At 34.7% G+C, this 24,574-nt stretch overlaps 1 protein-coding gene across 3 annotated transcripts in view; it reads right to left on the bottom strand.

Moving 5' to 3' along the window:
* The window catches only part of LOC145239969 (uncharacterized), a 1,025,820-nt gene that overhangs the window by 521,610 nt on the left and 479,636 nt on the right, over positions 1–24,574 (bottom strand). The window contains exon 2 of one of the 3 annotated variants that reach the window (XM_080103555.1): positions 617–836. The exons of the other annotated variants lie outside the window; for them this stretch is intronic. Coding sequence (XP_079959681.1) covers positions 718–836 — 119 coding nt within the window. The 3' untranslated portion in view covers positions 617–717. Of the gene's footprint in view, positions 1–616; positions 837–24,574 lie in introns of those variants that run through there. 3 annotated transcript variants of the gene reach the window in all.

The following is a 24,574-nucleotide window of genomic DNA, read 5'->3' as shown; positions in this document are numbered from 1 at the left end:
CCCTCGATAAACCCGACAGGCAGCTAAATCCCACCCCACATAGTAGAGATCCCTAGATGTAAAAGATCTTTCTACTCCAGTAGTTTCTTCCCCAGAACCGCTAGTCTCTGGAATTCCATTCCAGGATCCTGCTTCCCTAACTGTACTGACATGCAGAAGTTCAAGTGCAACGCGAACCGACATCTTGCTGCCCAAATCCCTACATAGTGCCCCAGTAGTTGCTGGCCCTGATAGTAACCCCCTACACCAAATTGGCAATGTGCCTTGTTTGGGGTGAAAATGTAATTAAAAAAAAGAAGAATCTGTTGTTGTCCAAGCACTGATTATTATACTCAATTAAAAGACAAAGTGAATGTTGTATCATAAAACGATTAAAGTTTGAATATAAATAACTTTATTTTAATAATGAAATTAATGCAATATTCTTTAAGTCTGATCTGAAATAGACGTCATGCATAAAAAACAAATAACCACATTGTAAAATCGATACATATAATACACATAGGATTAATTCTGATTAAAAATTAAAAAAATGTTTTTCTAAAAAAATCTCTAAACTATTTCAGACAGAAAACATAATTCAATAAATAAATCAAAATTTAAAGCAACGCAAAAAAACAAAAAAAAAACAAATAGTGAAACCCGATATCAGCAAAGGGCAACCGATTCTACGTTTAAAAGTTTTAGTATTTTGCCTTTTTTTGTAGAATGTGAAAATTACGTAATATATTTCGGACTAACAACACTATCTTTCGTTTGGGTGAAAGTGTTATTTAAGTGCTTACTTACAACACGACTCGCCGTCAGTTGATTGAAGATGTGAAAAATGAACTTACCTGAAAATAAAGAAAACAAGCGTTAATTGGAGAAATTACGCATATGACGTCATGAAAATTCAAAAAAAAATTAAAAATGATTTATAGGTTCTTCAGTATAACGTCTTTTTTATTCAAAGACTTCCTCAAGATATCTGATTTAATAAAAACGTACAAGTTAAAAATTGAATTATGCGGCGGTTAATCCCATAGAGAGATAAGCACAGATTTAGTTCTTTTAATATACGCTTCTTTTTAAATATATATATATATATATATATATATATATATATATATATATATATATATATACATATATATATATATATTCAGGGTGTAAATGAATCTATTTTTCATTCGAATGTTCAATTTTTATTACTGTTTTATTGGGCTGTGGTCACTGCTGTCTTATGTTTCTTTCTCTCTCTCTCTCTCTCTCTCTCTCTCTCTCTCTCTCCCTCTCCTTTTCTTTCTGCTTGTGTTTTTATTTATCTTTCTTTGTTTTTTCTCATTTTTTCATTAGGGTAGGATGTGTGTGTGGGTTTGTGAGTGTGTGTGTGTGTGTGTGTTTTTCTTTTATTGGTTTGAGGATTGTGTGTACTGTTTTATAGTATTATAAAGTTATTTGCTTCCCACACAAAAAAAATGAGACAAAATAAAGAAAGATAAATAAAAATACAAGCTGAAAGAGAGAAAGAGAGAGAGAGAGAGAGAACGAGAGCGAGAGCGAGAGAGAAACATAAGACAGCAGTGACCACAGCCCAATAAAACAGTAATAAAAATTGAACATTCAAATGAAAAGTAGATTTATTTACACACGTTTCCACCTCTCGGAAACATTTCAAATGAACTACAAAAATGTTCTTTTAAATCTTTAACACATCTTGAATATATTCTAAGCATTTGAAATAATTTCTGAAGAGGACGCTTCACAAAACGTCTAAAACGCGTTAAAAACGATTTCAATGATTTAAAAACATTATTACAATGATCTAAACATAATTTTCAATGAAAAACCAAGACACGGAATAATAAAATAATATTAAAAAATACATTGGTGACCACCCCCTTTTTTAAATATGCATCTTTCTTTCGATTGAATTTCTTAACACATTTTATATAAATACATATATATATATATATATATATATATATATATATATATATATATATATGTGTGTGTGTATATATACATGAAAGTGAAAGTGTATGTACGTTTGTGGGTGTATCTGTGTGTCTGTGTGTGTACATTTTCCTACGCAATAACTCTGTCAATTTTTAGTCTACAGACTCGAAATTTTATATACGGGGTACTGAGATTTGGGAATATGATCGGTTTTCAGCAAGAAATTTGGGGATTAAGGGGTCAGAGTCTAATTATTTGATCTCCGCCAAACTCCTACGACAATTTTCGATCTAAACACTTGAAATTTTAGATATAGGTTCCTTGGACATGGATCTAAGTTAATAACTTATTTTGAGCCCAAAACAATAAAGGTTAAGGGGTCATAATAGAGGTCAAAGTTTAAAAAATTGACCACTTTTTTTTCTCAACATACCCGGCAACGCCGGGCACCCATGCTAGTGTATATATATATATATATATATATATATATATATATATATATATATATACATATATATATATATATGTCTGTGTGTGTGTGTGTACAGTGCCACACAGTTCTATGAGATAGATTACATTTTTCTCCATAACTCATCCTCTGTCCTTCTTCGTGTGATTAATAATTAATGCGACGGAATAGGTATCCTAAATAACTACTGCCTTTCATAGTTTTTTGTCTCATTACGTTTTGGCTAACTAATCCCCTATCTTCAGACACTGTTCACCTGGAACTGTAGAGACCTAACGCCCCTATCTATTGTGCTACCTGAATTAGGCTAGAAGGATGTCTTGGTTGAAAGGTGATAAAACAAAAAGAACTCTGCAGATGAGCATAACAGGATACTCAAAATAATGTAACTTTCAGATAATAAACTGATATATATATATATATATATATATATATATATATATATATATATATATATATATATATATACGAGCAAACAGTTAATACAACATATTAACAAACACTTTGAAATGAGTTAAAAACATATTTAATCTGAAAAGGAAACACTTGATAAGTGGATAGTCCTTAATCCGCGGAGTTTCGAAGAAATACTTTTCTTCTCATCAGAGGGTAGGAATTAGCAAGATTTTCTTTCGCGGGGTCAAGCCAAGATCATTGCTCATTTTTGCATTAAATATTGAGTATATTAAATCCCTAATTATGCATCGACGGATAGCATAATACTCAGTTCACTGCACCATATCATAACAAAGGTTTATGCAAATTCTCAGCCAAATCGTCCCAGAAGTTTCTGAGCAAAGTAGAATGGTAAGAGAAATAGACAAAAAAGAAAAAAATATACAATATAGGTTCAAGCTATCAAACAACAAAACAATAGCAAAATATAAAATATTCAATTCAAACATTTCACCGTTTTAAAAACAACTCTCTTGAATCGGACGATTTTATCTGGCGATTGAAAGCCGAACAAACCACCACATATGGCGCCTTAGAAAATGCGCCCTGGCAGTACAATTCGTATTGTTGTTGCCTCTTATTTCGTTGTACAAAGGGAAGCAGCTGTACTGTTTTCACTCCACGTTTCCGCTGAAGACGTGCTGTGTTTATCAGCGAGATTCGCCTGCGCTGTAGTCTTGATTCATTTCGGACCCAGTCATGTCGAATGCAATAAATGTTGAAAGAAGCGAGAAATAGAAGAATAAGTAGGTCCGCCATTGATGTTCGAATTGCTTTTCACTCGGCCACGACGACTCCACAAACGACCGGTCGCGCCAATCACACATACGAAACGATATACTTCCTTTTTATCTTTTATCTATATTATACTAGCTGGCCGCCCGACGTTATCCGGTCGTAATATACGCTTAAATATGATATTTCAGTTCATTTCGTCTTTATTATGTAGTAAATATTGTATCCATTATTATATATTATCCTGTATTTATATATATATATATATATATATGTATGTATATGGTAGTGATTTCAAAAATAAAATATAACTCAAGTGCCAACAGCTAGAATCGAAACCGGTTCCAGTCTTAGTCGTTAATATTTGAGCTATCGCCAAATGGATAAGAACTAGATAAAATAAACCGTCTTTAACGTATAAATGTATATATTTGCGTATGCGTACAAATAATATATTTAGTCAACTTACGTATGCCAATTTCGAATTTCTCTTTTTCAATTTTCAATTTGACTTCTTAGCAGTTATTTTTACTGGCTAAAACCCATAAATGAACGGTTCACACACAAAAAAAGCAATCATTTCTCCCAACTCAAACCGCTCTGCGACCTTTGCATCTCAGCAGAGATGCAGTTTGAAAAAAAAACTGGGGACAGAAAGACAGACATAGCAAGTCTGATAAATTAGATTTATTGAACAAATAATACATTTAGTCAACTTACGGCTACCAAGTTCAAAGTATGTTTTCAATTTTGACCCCTTAACAGCTAATTTTACCCTCTAAAAACCCGGAAAAGAACGGTCCACACACACACACACACACACACACACACACACACACACACACACACACACACACACACACACACATACACAAAGTGCAATTATTTGACATGCATTGCACTACTCTGTAACCTTGGTTTTCGGAGGAATATATTTAGAAAAATGAATACAGCCAGACAAACAGACAAACAGACACGCAGACATAGTATTATAAGTTACATTTCTCATATTTCTTTTAGTCTGTCTGTATGTCTGTCTGTTTATTCATTCTACTTTTTCTTGTGAACTACTAAGCTGATCTGGCTGAGATTGCGTATGAATTTTTTGTGATAGGGTGAAGCGAATTAGGTATTATGGTATCCGTGTAGGCACAGTTATGGATTAATATCGATTGATAGAGATTAGTCACCACAATTCCATATTTGCTCTCGCCTTTGCTCGGGAACTGACGAAATTAAAAAGAATAAGAATACTTGAGGTAAAAAGACGAAACTCCCCACCCCTCAAATTATCATTCATATCTGATGCAATGAGAGAGCTGTTTTCCAGTCTGAATATACTCCGAGTGAACCGAGTCCTTCCAAGTATAATTGTGTGCGATGAAACTTTTCAGAAGCCCCTGAACGACATGAATCAGAGAGGTAGGTATGTGTGTGTAGTTGAACAACCTTGTGTCTTCAGCGCCTTCATGTGCTGCCTTGTTAAACGAGCATGTCGTTCTTAGCTCTCTATTCGCCTAATATAGAGAACGAAAGAGCAACTAATTGCGACTCACCTTTGCACAGTGTCGGTCTCTTGGGATCATCAAGAAGTTCGGTGCATTTTCTGCCAATTGGCTTTCCTATCAGTGAATAAATTCGTTCGCACGAACAGAACAGAATGAAAAGTAAAATAAGTAATCGCTATGAATTGGTGGAAGTAACCGCCATTACAACATGAGCATTCGCCATATTACAGTTATAAATACAATAGAGAGTTAGCAAAAAAGGGCGATAATCGCCAGTAAAGGATGCTGTCCATGATATTACTTATTCCATTTAGATTTGTATATTACTTATTTTTTTTTACCTTAAACTTTTGGTTTATTGTATACTAGCATTTCAGTCAGGCGTTGCCCGGGTGTCTTGAGGTGTATGTTGAAAAACAAAAGCGGTCATTTTTTTTAAAATTTGCCCCCTATTATGACCACTTAACATTTATTGTTTGGGGCTCAAATCAAGTTATTAAGTTAGATCCGTGTCCAAGGAACCTATATCTAAAATTCCAAGTGTTTAGACCCAAAATTGGCGGAGGAGTTTGGTAGATTTCTCAAAGGTAAAATCGTTGCACTTTGACCCCTTAACAGCCAAATGTCTGGCCGAAAACCGATCACAAAGTTGGTGTTATTATTATTATTATTATTATCATCATCATCATCATCATCATCATCATCATCATCATCATCATCATCATCATTATTATTATTATTATTATTATTATCATCAATATTATTATTATTATCATCATCATCATCATTATTATTATTATTATTATTATTATCATCAATATTATTATCATCATCATCATCATCATCATTATTATTATTATTTTTATTATCATCAATATTATCATCATCATCATCATCATCATTATTATTATTATCATCAATATTATTATTATCATCATCATCATCATCATCATCATTATTATTATTATCATCAATATTATTATTATCATCATCATCATCATCATCATTATTATTATCATTATTATTATCATCATTATTATTATTATTATCATCAATATTATTATTATTATTATCATCATCATCATCATCATCATCATTATTATTATTATTATCATTATTATTATTATTATCATCATATTATTATTATTATCATCATCATCATCATCATCATCATTATTATTATTATTATCATCAATATTATTATTATCATCATCATCATCATCATTATTATTATTATCATTATTATTATTATTATTATTATCATCATCAATATTATTATTATTGTCATCATCATCATCATCATTATTATTATTATTATTATTATTATCATCAATATTATTATTATCATCATCATCATTATTATTATTACTATTATTATTATCATCAATATTATTATTATTATCATCATCATCATCATTATTATTATTATTATTATTATTATTATTATCATCGATAATAATCATAACATTAATAATATTATGAGTGTTCTAATGCCTAAACGAATCCGTTATGTTAGAAACGTATCGGGAATGTTAATGTTGCAATGTTAGAACAAACAGGAATTTGATTCTTTGATTACGTGAGTTGATGACGTAATTTAGAGATGAAGATATTTTTTAATATACAAGTACAGATTAATTAGTTTTTAATCAAAATTTAAGCGACACAGTCAAGCGTTCATAATGGCGACCGGTCAAAATGGCTCTGAACCCCGAGGAAGCTTTCGGGAAAACATTGATAGCATGTAAAACTTAAGACAAGCATACAAATTTCCAATCGGGGAACATCCGAAATAAAAGTTGCTGAAAATGCACCCGGGACTTCTGGTCGTTTCATTGGAGAAAATCTTCATTTTTATCTTTCAAGATCCGTCTAAACAAAACCAAAAGATACACAAGGTATGTTCCCATATTAGACATAAATTAAAAAAAAAAAACACGGAACTGTGTTTCTGTCGCTTTGTACTGTCCGTGTTTGTTATATGCCCTGTTAAACACATGTTGTACACGCATATAGAGAAACTAGAGATGATCGCAAACACTAAAGACACTCGTATAAATGAACATTAATATACACCCACAACAGAGTGTTGATAAACTTAGCGAACATTAGTAGACGCTCATAGATACACGAATATATATATACTCTGGCTTTATATACATCCGACATACAGTAAGTAAACATAGTAAAAAGACTCGTAAATATACGTTTATATATATATATATATATATATATATATATATATATTTCTCTTCTTCATCCCTGATCTTTCTTATTTATATTTATGTCTCGGCAGTAGAGTGAAAAGCATATCTTATTTTTCTTTTATTAATATTATTGGAATTTTTCCCCCTTTTCCCTTGTACACATTTTTGTGAATTATTCCATGGATTTCTGCCTTTGGATGTTTTTGGACCATATTCCCATTACGGGGTTTCCCTAGATTTTACTTGTGCAAATGGAAATTCAATTCACTTTCTTGAAGTTATATATTTGGATTTTACCGTCACTGGATTATTTATCTTCCACCAGACTATCCATTCACGTGTAATCGCCTTTTTCTTCACCATATTCCCTCTGCTTCACTTTTTTGTTATCAAGTAAGAGTCTTGACTTACTTGTTGTTTCATCAAATACTTTTGCATGCAAAATCCGATCCTGCATTTTGCTAATTCCTACCCTCTGATGAGAAAGAAAGTATTTCTTCGAAACTCCGCGGATTAAGGACTATCCACTTGTCAAGTGTTTCCTTTTCAGATAAAATATGATTTTTAACTCTTTTTCAAAGTGTTTTTTAACATGTTTATTAACTGTATGTATATATATATTTTCACCACTGGTAAATAAATATATATATATATATATATATCCGGTTAATAGGCTATTTATATACCACCGACCATGGACTGTATAACAGATATAGTGATTTATTGCATAATTATGTTGATGCCATTAATCCGAAAGGTCGGCTCTTTGTGAAGAGAGAAAATACAGAGTCCGATTTTCTTGGTGGTAGTTTTAAAGTCTATATGTATATATTTGCATGACTATTACAAACGTTATTAGAGGAAGTTTGACGATATTATTTCGTAAGTTTAATTTGAAAATTTAGAAAAAAACAATAATGTTATAATCTTAATCATTAAAATGATTACAATCTTAAAATTTAATATTCATATCTCTAAATTCAATATAATTAATCCCGATTTGGCAGAGTTCGAATTCTGTCATCGATGCGAATTTTTTTCGCATTAAATTTATGTTTATTTTATCATGCTGCTTGTAAAATACGCTCTGTTTTGAATAGACAAGCGTACTTTACGACCAGGTTACGTCTGGCGTCCTTGCTAACTTTGATAAATACTTTTGTAGTTTAAAAAAGAGCTACAATAATAATGCGGCAGTTCCATTTCTCGTTCTCTTTCAGTGGAGGAGAAATCCTTCACGACTGAGACAATTTTTATTTTTGTACCTTTTCTCCACGTTAAAAAACGACCCTGGTGTCTAACCCTGTCCCGTGGGGAGGCATTGTAAATAGGTACGATAATATCAGGACGTCTCCATTTACACTGAACATCTACAGAATGCCAACATCAATATATTACATATGAAAGAGTCCGCAGTGGATTTTCCACAGGTTTCGTTTTTTTTATTATATTTCCACCCCTAACAACGCACATTACCACTTTGATGTAGGGGGATACTATTAGGGACACAGGCTAGAGGGGTACTAGGTGGGGAGTTAGGCAGCAAGATGTCGGTTCACGTTACACTTGAACTTCTGCATGTCAGTACAGTTGGAGAAGCAGGATCCTGGCAGGGTGTTTCAAAATCTAGCGGTGCTGGGGAAGAAACTACTGGAGTAGAAAGATTTCTTACATCTAGGAATCTCTACTGTGAAGGGGTGGGATATTACTGCTTGTCGGATTTGTCGAGGTTTATTTACATAGAGGGAGTGCAAGTGCTTGCAGCCCATCGGAACATTCACCGTTAAATTACTTGTAGAACAGGCAGAGGGATGCTACATTGCGTCGATGGGACAAAGGCTGAAGCTTGGATAATAGTTCAGGACCTATTAGGTTGGCGGGTCTCTTTTGAACCTTGTCTAGGAGTGAGAGACTAGTAGCAGATGCACCGGCCCAAATATGACAACAATACTCCATACATGGGCGAATAGTGGCCTTATAGAGGTACTGGATCTAGCACGGTAGAGAGACCCCACTTTCTTTGCAGCGGTGCTGGCAATGCTCTCAATGTAATTGTTCTAACTCATGTTTCCTGTGAACGTTAGCCCGAGGAGTTTAAAAGATGTGCTTTCAGATAAAGAGTCTTTGACCATTGCTATTGGTGGTAGTAAAGGTTTCTTGTAGTTATTGAAAGAAAGAAGTTTAGTTTTAGCAGCATTGAATGTGACCATCCATTTTTGTCCCCATTCCACTACAGATTGGAGGTCATCCTCTAGTGTTTCTGCCATTTCTTTAGATATGTATTTATTTGTTTTCCTGTCGTGTCTGTTATAGAGCGTGGTGTCATCAGCATATATACCCATCTCACAGACAATTATGTCAGTGAGATCATTTCTGAATATTAGGAATAATAGGGATCCAAGGATAGACCCTTGAGGCACTCCCGCATTTATATCATATTTTTTAGGCAGGAGAGCAAGATTCATTAGGGCGTTTGTTATAAAGTTTGGAGGGGATTGGAGCTATTTCAGCGGAGCACTTTTTTAATAGTACAGCCGGGATATGATCAGGTCCACATGCTTTTGCAGTGTCAAGATTTTTTATAACAGCATGCACCTGAAAAGGGGTAAATTTTCAGATCGTCAAGTGTGGAATCTGTCCGCAAAGGGAAGTCTGGGAGAGGGTGGTAAGCATGGTCTAGTGTGGAGTTTAATGCAAATCGACTGGCAAGTATGTTAGCCTTTTTGGTTGCTGAGCAAACAACCTCATAATTGCTTGATGGTGGGGGAATTGCTGATTGCCCATTATTTACTACACAGTTGTAGATTTATCAGAAGTCACGGGTTCCTAATTTCTGAGCTTCGATGCGTTTTTGGGTGGTTTCAGTAAATTCTGTCTTAGCTGTCGCTATTTCTTTCTTACAGTTACTTCTGGCTTCTATATACTTTTGTCCGTTTGAACTGGATTTATGTCGGCTAAATATGTGGTATACGTGCTGCCTTTGCGTGATGGCAGCTGCACATGTGGAAGTAAACCATTGAGGAAAGTGGAGCTTGCTATAAAATGTCCGCGTGGGGACATGTGCTTCAATTGCTGTTTTGAATCATTCAGTGGTCTCATTTGCGCACTGTTCAGCAAGAAGTGCAAAGATATTTCGCCATGGGGCGTCTCTGATGAGATGTCTGATGGCTTCCCAGTCGGCCTTTTTATAATATCTCGTTGTTTGGAGCAATGACTCTTCCATGTTGGCTCTAGAGTTTAGGGTGATTTCAACTATTATCACTACATGATCAGCATTCCCAAGTGGGCTGTAAGCGTTTGTAATACAATCATCAGGAACTGTCGTCAGAAACAGAACTAGAAGTGATGCGTGTTGTACTTGATGGTCTGGAAAACGGGTTCGAAGCGTAACTGTCTGTGATATAGAGAAGCTATGTGTTGTGGTACCAGCTGCGTCTGTGTAATTAGAGAATCCAAGCCAGTTAAAGTGGTGGACATTGAAGTCACTGAATACATGAACTTGTGCGCTAATAACGAGGAAAGGTACTGTATCTATGTTGTCAGAGACTTTGGTTATTAGGGTACAGTCCTTGGTCGAGGGAGAGCGGTAGAGAAAATAAAAGTAACTAATATTATGTTGCATGTTAAGTCTAAAGCACATAAAGGCTTGATCGTCCGATTCTAGTTTTCTTTCTCTAGTCAGGGGGAGGGTGTTTCGAATATAGACTCCAAGCCCGTGCATGTGTCTATCAGAGTCCTTACGGCAGAGTGAGAGATATCCGGGCATGTTAAAGTAGTTAGAGGGGATGGAGGAGTGTAGGTTAGTCTCACTTAGTGCTAAGATATCCGGGGTGTTTTTTAGGAGAAATGCTTCAATATCATTTAAATTAGTTCTAAGCCAACGGATGTTAGTAAATGCAAGCTTTTAGGGAGGAGGCAATTTGATTTTCTTTGAATTTTGTCCTGGTTTATGCGTAATTTTGGATTGTACTGTCATTTTTTAAAGAGTTTTAGTTTAGATAAGGGCTGCTGAACAAGCAGAAAACCAGGCATGCACACAAGTAGAGCCTCATCTGTCCTTCCATCTACTAGAACTGTGGCCTCAGGAAAGCCGACCGGGAATCAGTGCAGGGTCCCTATCCATGGCAAACATCCCGATATTATTCAACTGTTGATGGAGCAGCTGCTCTAAGCGCTACCAAAGAGTTAGGGCTCATGTACTACCAGTCCGAAACAGCAGCCAAGAACTGTCAATCCGGTACCCTCAACCCATTAGACGATGGTCAACCCAATCTACTTGTACTGGCATTATGATTTTCAAGCACTCCCAACTGCCCAGTTTAGAGAGGAATGGGATGTGTCGGGAGAGGGGGAAATCGGCGTTCATTGCCCTAGTCAGGAAACAAGATCGACCACTGAGTTTTTCTGTCGAATCCCTGTGCTTCAACCTCTACGCCTGGCTAATAGGCAAAGAAGGAGTATGGAACCGGGCGATAGACAGAGCCTATCTACTCCGTAAGCAGTTTAAGTTTGCAGACCGGTAATTTGTTCGAGTCACCAGCTCTAGGAAGGATGTCATGCAAGAATGGAGGGGCCTCCCTCCCCTTAGGTTTAGCTTCAGAGTTTTCCTTCTCCTAGACGGATGGCCTGGGAAGATCTACGAGTCCATCAGCACCGAGAGGGTTTACCCCGCGCCTGGATCCTAATCCAGGTATTCCTGCGACCCCGCGTGGGTAGTTAATGTTACTGGGTTAGTATGTAAATGTTATCTCTACTGAGAAATTACACTCCTCAAAGTGATTAAGGGGCATTGCTATTACATTGTTACTGGAGGAGGGGTGAGTAAAAGTTCATGCAGTGGAAGCAACTATATTTGCAACAGGGAAGTTGGAAAGAGTTAAGATATGGTTTAATATTTTTCCTTGAACTTTAGAAAAAAAAATGTTATTTTTTTATTTATTTATATGTTGGCTTAGGAATAGGATAACGCGTCACAGAATGACTTTATATTAAGCGTGTGTAATATATGAGTGTTAGTTGCAGCTTGGGGAGTAGGGTAGACCTAGTGTTTAGGAGAGGATTCATTTATAGAATACAGTAGAATTAATTTTTAGAATTCATAGTCAAGTAAAATTTAGTTATAGAGAGAAATAAGATTCACTTTTTTTTCTTTTTCATTTATTTAACATGCAAATCAGACAATGGCAGTCGTCTTGGAGGAAATTACTATATTGGATATACGTAGCACGCAAGAGAGGGTAGTTTCTACCGTAATAAGACTACGTGGCGCGTCGGAATTCGTAGTTAACGACAGTCAATTAGGTCAGGAACAAAGCATTGTATATCTATTCAGAAAGTCATAGTGACGTATCTAAGATCACTGTATATTTCAGGTACATAAATAATTGACAGTAAGGCAAAGACTATTCCGTGGTTTGTTATAGACAGCAAGGAAGCCACATATTCAATACACCCGAGTTTATAGTGATTGTAGATATTAAGTATATTACTTAAATGAAGTCGTATCTTCTAGTATGGGCAAAAAATAAGTCCAGATTTCGGAAACTTCTGGGATTTGCTTTGCAAAAGATTTTTTCGCTAGTTTACTTAGAATATAAGAGTGAAACAGTATTTTGCCTATAAGGAGGGGGGAGATAACGAATTTCAGCTTTAATCAAGATAAGTTGGCAAAAAAAAAGACATATAAAGACGATAAATAAATACAAATAAAACAAAACCAAAGAAAAACAGAAATAAACGAACATGTATACATTTCTGAGAAGCAGGATTTATTTTTTTTAAATAGTACTTTGTCATTATCACTAAAATTAAGCAACGCGCGTTCAGAAAAAATGGTCCGGGTGTTTGCGTAACCTTAACTTCATTTGCACGCAGCAAATGTCCATTGTTTCTAAAATGGATAATCAGCCAAAAAAGATTTTGTTCTTTTTTCAACTCGGGTTAAAATATCTTTTGATTATTAAACTAATTTTTTTTTTTGATTCAAGAAAAATTGATGATTCAAGAAAAATTGATGATTCAAGAAAAATTGATGATTCAAGAAAAAGAGAAAGAGTTACTTCCCTTTGTCGGTTTCGTACCTTCTTTTAATTGAATGTATATAAAATTTCGAGTCTTTAGACCGAAGATTTTACAGAGTTATTGCGAAGGAAACTGTACACAGGCACACAGACACACAGACACGTTCACTTTTGTAGATATATAGATACTAAAGAATGGCTGCCCAAACGAAGAAAACTTAACAGTTAGTCTACTCTATAGTCTAAAAATCAATTGCTATTGCTTTCTTTTAAATGTATATATTAATTATCAAATGTTAATGTATTGGGTAAATTAATCGACGCTACACCAGTTCTCCAGTAACTATTAACTAATCTGTAAATTTTTCAGGCCCCCACCACTCAAAACTGTCGTTAGTTATAAAGAGAAGTTACTGTACTAAAATAAAATTATTTTTTTATATCCATTCTTAACATATAGAGAGGTAGTTGTTTTGTAAGTATTCTGTACTTTCACCTAACAATGTAATCAATAAAAGAGACAGTAAAATGTGAAGTTTAAACATCATATTATTCTATAGCTGTGTTTAATGATTAGCTTAAGTAAGTATATGCAAATCCTACTGCAGCTCCTAAAGCAAGAGAAGAAACGCCTCCTTAAAAAAGTTTTCAATATATATATATATATATGTGTGTGTGTGTGTGTGTGTGTGTATATGTGTGTGTGTGTATATATGTGTGTGTGGGTGTATATATATATATATATATATATATATAGAGAGAGAGAGAGAGAGAGAGAGAGCCAGAGAGAGACAGAGAGAGACAGAGAGAGAATGTCCATAAAGTCTGGCTACATTATGTATCCAGACTTTGTGGACACCGTGTAGATTATGTAGTCAGACTACTTCATTTACTCACATAAAAATGAATATACGAAAGTATAGATTTATGCGTAGACTTTAGGTATTTACTTCAAAAGTGCTAAATACGTAGGTAGAGCTAGTTATTAATTTATAAAATATATATGGCGATTAAGCTACACTGAATATTCGGCGTTTCATCCACTCTAGGATTCGTCAGGCTTATGCACCTAAGCCTGATGAATCCTAGAGTGGATGAAACGCCGAATATTCAGTGTAGCTTAATCGCCATATATATTTTATAAATTAAGCCTGACGAATCCTAGAGTGGATGAAACGCCGAATATTCAGTTTAGCTTAATCGCCATATATATTTTATAAATTACTATATATATATATATATATATATATATATATATATATATATATATATATATATATATATATACGAGCAAACAGTTAATAAAACATGTTAAAAAAACACTTTGAAAAAGAGTTAAAAACATATTTAATCTGAAAAGGAAACACTTGACAAGTGGATAATCCTTAATCCGCGGAGTTTCGAAGAAATACTTTCCTTCTCATCTGAGGGTAGGAATTAGCAAGTGTTTTTTAACATTTTTTATTAACTGTTTGCTCGTATTATAAGCTCTATTTCCTATTTGGTTTTATCGAGCTTTTACATCTGGCTGAGATAACTTTATAAATATTAATTCTGTAATATTTATATTATACTTTAATTTTACCATCTTGGATCATTTTGGTAAATTTAATTGTAATTTTTTTTATTTATATATATATATATATATATATATATATATATATATATATATATATATATATACGTCAAAAACGTTTGTAATGTTTGCTAATATTATCTTTTTTAGTTTTAGAAATACAGCGTTCCTTTATTTAATAGACTACAACAAGGTACTAAGGCATGAACAAGCAATTCAGCGTAGTTAAATATATAACATCAACGTGTGTGTGTGTTTTTTACATGGAGGTCACAACTTATCAAGGCCCTGACGCCACTCAGGGATAAGGGTTGCGTGTACAGTAATTAAAGGGATAATATAATAGTAATCGTTAGTATTGGAGATTTGATAAAGTGTATTACTTAAGGCGGCGGTTCATCAGGAATTTATGTTGGACTTGAAAACATCCAAGTTGTAGTCAGGTGGGAAACAGGCAAACAGACGAGAGTTCCACAGACGTGTACTTCTAAGAAAGCAGCTTTGTTCATGGAATCTACGATTTGACTTAGACCAGATAAAGTCGGCAAAATTAATGACAGTGGTTTCAGTTAGACGGGTGTTTATTGTGAAAGATTGGCGAAGGAGGGGTGACCAGAGATTGGAGCTCAGACGAGCACTTGCCATGGAAATAACGATAAAACAAAGACAGGCTCGCAACGTCTCTTTTGAGAGAGGTTGCAGGGAAGAGAAAAGGACATCCCCCACTAAGAAGAGAAAAGGACATCCCCCACTAAACCACGAAGTCTACTTTGTACTCTGTCAAGACAGGATAGGCTGGCCCGGTATTTCATTAGACAAAGATTCGTTTGGTCGTTAAATGAACGAATACGAAAAGTCTTTAATTCCTTCAAAAAATGTTTAATAAGTTCATGGGGGACAAATTAGGATCTTTGGCCTTTTAGCTTTAAGTACCATGCTATATAATTCTGGCAGTTGTGCCAAGAGGAACAATGGTATCTATTCTGATGTTACACTTAATGTTTTTCCTTCTGTCAGTGAAGAAGACATATTTTTAGACAGCGGCCATTTTTATTTTTATTTAAATCCAGAATTTTCATTTTTGGAGAGCTGGATTTTATCCACATTAAAAACAACCCCTCGCTTTTAATTCTGCTCTCGTGGGGAGGTATGTAAATAGTAACTACTCTGTGTAAATGACATTGTGGATTCGTTGCTGCTAGTGGTCAAATGGTCAAACCATACCAGGTTAAATCCCAGTTTGTTTCTTCTATTTTAGCTTTTGATGTACCCCAATCCGTGGTTAATTTAATGAGAAAATACTAATAATTACTTAAAATGATTCCTTAAAACAGCAGCTTCTAACTTTCGCATAACGTGATTACCTTCTCTTCACACGTGAGCCACCCCAAGCAATCGGAGCCTCCAACATCTTCTAATCCATCTTGTCTGTGTCACATCAAATAACTGGAAACAGGTTCTTCTTCATCATCATCATCATCGTCATCATATCTTATGAATCTGAAGATTCTATTGTTGGCATTGGTTTCTCCGATATATTTCTACTCTGATTTTTTTCTAGAAAGATATCGGGACTTAGGGGAGGGGCCACGTTAAGGTTGCCAACATCGTAAGTGAAAGTGATTTTTGTGGAACGAATTGAATCTGAACTTGGAACACGCAGGTGGTGAATGTATGTCGTTCACTATTAGATCACCGTCACCTTCTATTAAAATCGGTTAATTTCCAATCAGCTAAACAATTAGACAAACAACGCCAGACGGAATGAAGGTCGACACATTTTGTAATGGATTAAAGTAGTCGTCATATAAAACCATAGTTTCTCTATGGTCGCTGATTACTTTATGTCCAACACCAAATAAATACAAACAGCGTTTTGGCAACTGAAGAGCTTCGCAAATATATTTAGAAGAGAAACAACTTTAAAATGGTCTCATTGAAGCTGGAATTAGACAAACGATTAACCTTTCGGTCAAACTATGTTCTTCATAGCTTCGCCAATCTTGCTGTAATTTAATTTTGCAAGTCAATGTTTGCCAAGAACTTTTGGTTTTATTTTTTCAATGTTTATCGAGCGGATTTCGTAGCCATTTGGAGGTGAATTGGTCAATATCAATTGGTTCAACCCGTAATTAGGGCCAACAATTGATATGACCCCCCCCTCCTTGATTGGTATAAAAAGTGTTATTTTATAACAGGCTGAATAGAAACAGGTAAGAATTTTGGTTGGTCTGTAATAACGAATATCAACCATATTATATCAAATATGCGGCACTAGCGAGGGGTACCCGGCATTGCCCGGGTGTTTGGAGGTGTGTGTGTGGGGGGGTGTTAAAAAAGTAAGTATGAGGATCGAACCCGACCCGTTGAGGCAAAGTTGTAAATTAACGTGTGAAAAAAATAAGTGAGACGTTACCCATTGCCCCACCGCGAGATGCTAAACGAAACACGTTTGAATTTATTTGATTACTTGGATTTAGCAGGTGCTCGTTTTAATGAGTTAATGAGGTCAAGTTTGACTGCGGGATGGTATTCATTTACTGCTGAACGCTTCCCCCCCAAGATGTTATAGGAAAAAGACTAACCCACATGCGGCGAGCGACAAATATTGAATATTTATCTTCCGGAAATCGAGCAAATTAAATAGACAGGCGAGCTTCGTTGTTAACTGTGAGATATTACGATTTATATGTGATATAAAAAGTTTAAAAAAGTTGTGAACCGACCGACCGCTTCTCTGAAAGAAGCCTTTTGTAGACACACAGAAAAAGCGGGCACACATACATACATTTTCGCTTTTATATTTATAGATAATAACGTTCGCACATCAGTTCCCGTCAGATCAACGACGTTAAGCAATGCTGATCCTGGTCATTACTAAAATAGGTGACACATTTGGGAATTCCAAGCGCTGTATGTAGGAGGACGTCAATACCCCCTGCAAGAGTTACAAAATTCTAACATCGTCATCTCACCTAACGGGGATATATCTGCGACCAGGGGCAGCTTGTGAATTTTATACTCCCATGGAACGTCCACCTTCGGAAGAAGCGGGTTAAACCCAAAAAGGGTCAGTGTCGTTTTATACACACATATTAACCATATTGAGATTAGTTTAGGACAAAGCCGCCGGAGTTAAGGGCCGTTGAATCTGATCAGTACCCGAAGAGTGACCATATAAGAATAGAAATGCAATATCTAGCGGGAGCACAACATCTCACAAAAAAAATACTGCAAAAATTAACGTCATCAAATCTTTTTTTTCTGAACAGAATATACATGCGACTCTGGACTGCATGTGAGTTTTATGTTCCCTAGAAACTTTCTTCTTGGAGGTTGAAGGTGACCGAAAATACTCAGAGTGAATATCGTAACAGCAGCAAATATCAGTTATGGCCAAGTAGCCACCGATATTGGGGCCACAAATCGGCTAAAATTCACGAGGAGCAATCGTCCTCTGATTGTGTCTACATCTGCGTCCATGTCACACAAGCAAGTATATAATTTTTACTCTTTTCGCCCAAAACAATGAAATATTGCGATTTGGACGTGAGGGGCTTCTAGTTAGGGACCAAGTCTACAGGAAAACCGATTTAAGAAAATGGGTAACGAGATGTTTGTTCAAATTACATTAAGATGTCTGCATGTCAGCACATTCCAAAAAGCAAAAGACCGGGAAGGCATTTCAAAGTCTAGCAGTTCTAGGGGAGAAAAGTAAAGGGATGGGATTTTGCTGCTTGAGGATTTAGTCAGGGATATTTATGTGTGAGAGAGAGAGGACGTGATACAAGTTTGTCAGAACACATATTATAAAAATGCTTTTAAAACAGGCACAAGGATTCAAATTGGCGGCGATGGGACAGAGGTTTTAGGTTGATTGATTGTGCGGGTGCTATTAGGATGGATATATGTTTTGATTTCTGTCTAAGAGGGAGAGACTTGGTGCAGATGCACCGGCCTATATGTGGCAACAGTATTCCATGCATGCTCGCAACTACAAATTCATTAACCGAAACTAATAACGTCGCTTCTGCATGTGTGCAGCTATCATTCCTTTACTTGCTGCAAGCTTCTTTTTTTTTACACAGGCATCACCACAATATCAAGGCCAAGAGACCACTCAAGGATGAGGGGTTAAAGAGTGTACAGTAGAAATTGGAAAATATAGTAATCATTAGTAATGAAAATTCGGCAAATTTTTAACTCTTATCAATAACTTATTTACGTTAGACTTGAAGACAACCAACAGAAGACAATTACACAGGCGTGCAGTTCTAAGAAAGAAGCTTTGTTCATGGAATCTACGTTTAGGTTTAGGCACAGATAAAGGGTGGGGGAATTATTGATAGTGTTTTCAGCTAGACGAGTGTTTCTTGTGAAAGTTTGGCGAGGGGGGACCATAGACTGAAGCTCAGTCGAACACTTTCCATGAAAATAACGATACACCAGAGACAAGCTCGCAACATCTCTTCTGTGAGATAGAGGTTGCAAGGAAGAGAAAAGGACATCTCCTACGAGGCTACGAAGTCTATTTTGAACTCTATCAAGGCAGGACAAGTTCTTTCTAGCAGCTCCTGCCCAGATATGGCAAAAGTATTCCATCCTTGGACGTACCTGTCTCTTATATATATAGAGAGAGAGAATTGCATCAGCAGTGAGAACCTTCCTCGACTTCTTCCTGAATTGTCAAGAGTTAACTTGCAATCTAGTAGGCCAAACGAATAGCCGCGACCAACAGAGAGGAATGCATAAAGACCAAACAATCCTACGGCAAGATCTATGTGAGCTCTGTACAGAAGTGCGACTCGCTAAGCGACCACAATCCTAGGTGAAGCAGCAGGTTGGTTACGTTGGCTAAGTAGCAAACGACACAGACTGACAAATTGGAAGTGCCAAGTTCGACTCCAGATTTGTGCCACAGAAACGCTTTCACTTAGAAATGTTAGCAACCTTCACGTTGTAAGTACGCAATGCCTTTTTAGAATTCCAACCAGAAAGATACCGGGGAAACGAATGCTAACAACAACTATATGATTCATACCAAATGAATGAATGAATGAAGCTCAACAATAACAAGAACAACATCAAGAACGATATCTATTGTAAACGATTCCTTTTAAATAATCAGATGGAAACGACTTCTTATTTTGCAAATATTTGGGGTGATTTTGTGGGTTCATACATCTGCAACTGAAGATAGTGCAGTGCAGATAAAAATATTCCTCTTAATCTGCCCGTCTGTCTGTCCAGTTCATTTTTTGGGGGCCAATCTGGCAAAAATTTTATATGAACCTTTATTACGATAAAGTCCAGCGAATTAAGTATTATGGTATCCGGTAGTTTCAAAGTGGCTGATTAAAAGAGATTAATAGTGAGTATTACGGCTATGACAACATCATCTTCTTTTCATTGTTTGGACTCTCGAGTATATATCCGACACAGTTAGACACAGTCAATGAACCGAGAACACCATCACTCTATATAAAAGCGTATAAGATATCAACGGATATATACTCGAGAGTCAAAACAATGAAAAGAATATGCTGTTCTCCTAGCCCTATTGATTAATCACCACAATACCACATTTACCTGAGACGTTTTCTCAAAAATTACTGTCCGAGCTGACTAAAATTTTTTATAGGACTTTGTTATAAGATACAGCGAATAAAGCGTTATGGTCTCCGTTCAGTGTACAATTGTAGATTAATACGAGTTAGACACAGTCAATGAACCGAGAACATCATCACTCTATATAAAAGCATATAAGATATCAACGGATACACACTCGAGAGTCAAAATAGTGAAAAGAATAAGCTGTTGTCCTAGCCCTAGTTATTATAAGGTTCAGTGAACAAAGTATTACAGTATCCGTTCGATGTACATTCATGGATTAATAAAACTTAGTTACCACGATATCATATTAAATCTAGAAGTTTTCTCGGAAACAACTGGGCCGATCTGGAGGAAATTTTGTACATATCTTTGTTTTGATGAGATGTAATGAATACAGTATTATGACAGCTGTTCGATGCGCATTTGGGGATTGATTTGGATTAATTAGGAATTCGTATTTTCTGCAAAAATGACAGCATATTCATCTATATTAAAGTATCTATCTATATATCTATAAAAGTGAAAGTGGCTCTGTGTGTCTGTGTGTCTGTGTACATTTCCCTACGCAATAACTCTGTCAATTTTAAGCCTACTGGCTCGAAATTTTATATACAGGGTACTGAGATTTGGAAAAATCGACGTAATTGGTTTTCGGACAGAAATTTAGCTATTAAGGGGTCAAAGTTCAACAATTTGACCTTTGAGAACTCTACCAAACTCCTCCGACAATTTTGGGTCTAAAAAGTTGAAATTTTAGATACAGTTTCCTTGGAAATGGATCTAAATTAATAACTTGATTTGAACCCAAAACAATAAATCTTAAGGGGTCATAATAGGGGTCAAAGTTAAAAAAAATGACCGCTTTTTATTTATTTATTTCTTTTTTTTTTTTGCTCAACATACCCCTCCAAATACTCGGGCAACGCCGGGCACCCGTGCTAGTATACCTATAAAAGTGAAATTGTCTGTCTCTGTGTGTATCTCTGTGTGTGCATTTCCCTACCTAGCCACTCTGTCAATTCTCAGTCTACAAATTCGAAATTTGACATAAGGGGTATTGAGATTTGGAAAAATCTTTTTAATCGGTTTTTAGCGAATAATTTTGCTATCAAGAGGTAAAAGTTCAACGTCTTGACATTTGAGAACTCTACCAAACTCCTCCGCCAATTTTGAGTCTAAACACTGTGAATTTTAATTGTAGGTAACTTGAACATTGATCAAACATTTTGATTTGATTTGAGCCCAAAATAATAAATGTTAAGGGGTGAAAATTGGGGTAATTTTTTTTTTTTTAAATTTCACCTCTGCGGTCTCTTAAAAATTACTCAGCCTGTTTTTGGTCTAAACATTTGAAATTTTACATAAAGTGTATTTAGACGAAGGGCGCGCTTTTTAATCGGTTTTTGGCCGCAAATTTGGCTGCCAAAGTGGTCAAAATTCAAAAGATGTGACCTTTGCGATCTCTAGCAAACTATTCAGACAATTTTGAATTCAAACATCTGAAATTTTACATAAAGTGTATCCAGACATGCAGCAAGCTTTTTAATCAGGTTTGGGGGATAAATTTGGCTTTCAAGATGTTAAAGTGGAAAGACTTGAACTTTGCAGACTCTACCCAACTCCTCTGTCAATTTTGCGTCTAAACACTTGACATTTTAGATGTAAGTTATCTGCACAAGAGTAAAACCTTTTAATATATATATATATATATATATATATATATATATATATGTATATATATATATATATGTGTGTGTGTGTGTGTGTGTGTGTGTTTCGTGGTTACATTTTAAATTCTGAAAAAAAAACCATATACAGACATATATTCTATTCAAGAATTTATTGTTTGACAAAAGGAATATATAGAAGGGGTTATGTTAATTTTCTTAATACATGGATTTTCAATAAATGCTCATATCATCAGAGGAAATGAAATGCGGTTAGGAAAATGTTCAGCTGCGAATGGACGCTAATATTGGTTTTCAGCACAATTATTGAAAATAGTTTTTGAGTGGTTGTGGATAATTATATGGAGAAAATTATACGAAAAGAGAAGTTGATACAACTTGGGTAATCCATTATCGGAAGGAGTCCAATGTCGTCCGATATTATAAATCTAGGTGGGCAGAAAATAGGTCCAGGGGAGAAAGTGATATTATATAGCGTATTGCTCCTTATTGATTTTTCGAAAAGTCTACGTGGCATCCTTATTCGTTGTTGCGTTGAGTGTGCGTTGGTTGATGTAGTCCAAAGGCTTTCTTGGTGTTGACAAAGTGTATCCGATGTTGGGTGAATATACCATCCCATTGTAATCATCCCCGTGAGTAATAGAATTTGAAGTTGATACAACCTGGGTAATCCATTATCGGAAGGAGTCCAATTCAGTGTCTTATCTCGCTTATATATATATATATATATATATATATATATATATATATATATTTATATATGCATATATAGGTATATATATACAGGTATATATATATATATACATATAGGTATATATATAGATATATATGTATAGGTATATATATATATGTATAGGTATATATATATATATATCGGTATATATATATAGGTATATATATATGTATATCGGTATATATATATATATATATATCGGTATATATATATAGGTATATATATATATATATATGTATATCGGTATATATATATATATATATATATATATATATATATATATATATATATATAGGTATATACATATATATATAGGTATATATATATGTATATATATATATATAGGTATATACATATAGGTATATATGTATATAGGTGTGTATATATATATATATATATATATATATATATATATATATATATATATATATATATATATATATAAAGTTATAAACATATAAAGGGGCCGAGCAACGCCGGACTGAACTGCTAGTTGGTATAAAGGACTGATTTGAATTTAACAGCCTATAACATTTGCCTGTTTTAAAGAGATAAAACGTGTAGCACTACATGCTGCTTGCTATTATAACAAGTACCAATTCCCCGCCACGTAGTTCAAAACACTCACAATACGAATGGTCGTTGCACTCGCTGAAGGTTATCGAATCAAAGAACCTAGTTCAGTTGTTGATTTTCTTCAATTTGTCAAACATATTGCATAGCCATCTTGTGGTCGACTTGACAATATCAATAGATCAGAATTGTAATTAGAATCGCTGAATGCATTGACCATTTCATTGTGTATTTTCGTTTTCAGTGTTATCAACTTTCCAATAACGCAATCGATACAACAAATCGCATTATTGGTTTTCCCCTACAATTCGATATCTTTTCTGATACAAAGAAGAGAAACCTAATTATTCTGTAGGTGACCTGTCAGGCGTTTGATCTATTATTAATTTAATCAACGTTTCCGTTGAACCATTTTTCAAATATGAATTCTAAAACATCCCTTACTCTTAGGGTAATATTATGTTTAAAAGATTTCCTCTATTACGGTGTTTTTTTTATTCGTAATTTTTAATTAACTCTACTTGTGACTCATGAAAAAAGCTATTTTTGTAAATATTTCAATCCATCTATTAACAACACTCCAGTTATTTTTAATGTCTTAACTTAATGAATGAAATAAGTGGAGGAATACAGTAGCTGGAAGTATTTTCGTTATTACGCAAACCATTTATCCAACGAAACAATTTCGTATTACCCTACGAAGATGAAAAATCAATATATATATATATATATATATATATATATATATATATATATATATATATATATATATATATATATATACCAGCTTCAGAATTGATCCGACCAGTTTCGTCAGAATTCATAGATGGACGAGGAAGCTGGTCGGATATTTCCTCATCTTTAAGGATATCTTCCTAGCGGAAACAATATGTAAATTCATTCTGGACTCACAGTAATAAATTTCTCATATACTGCTCTGGCTACACAATGAGCACTCTAGTCCGGTTTTTCACCACTGATGAAATATATATATATATATATATATATATATATATATATATATATATAGTGTATTCATATATTAGCTGCATATG

This window comes from Euprymna scolopes, chromosome 19, assembly GCF_053919585.1.
Source record: "Euprymna scolopes isolate OS-2025 chromosome 19, ASM5391958v1, whole genome shotgun sequence".
NCBI classification, from domain to species: domain Eukaryota; kingdom Metazoa; phylum Mollusca; class Cephalopoda; order Sepiida; family Sepiolidae; genus Euprymna; species Euprymna scolopes.
The sequence above is the reverse complement of the archived record's forward strand: the minus strand, read 5'-3'. Positions and strand labels throughout refer to the sequence as shown.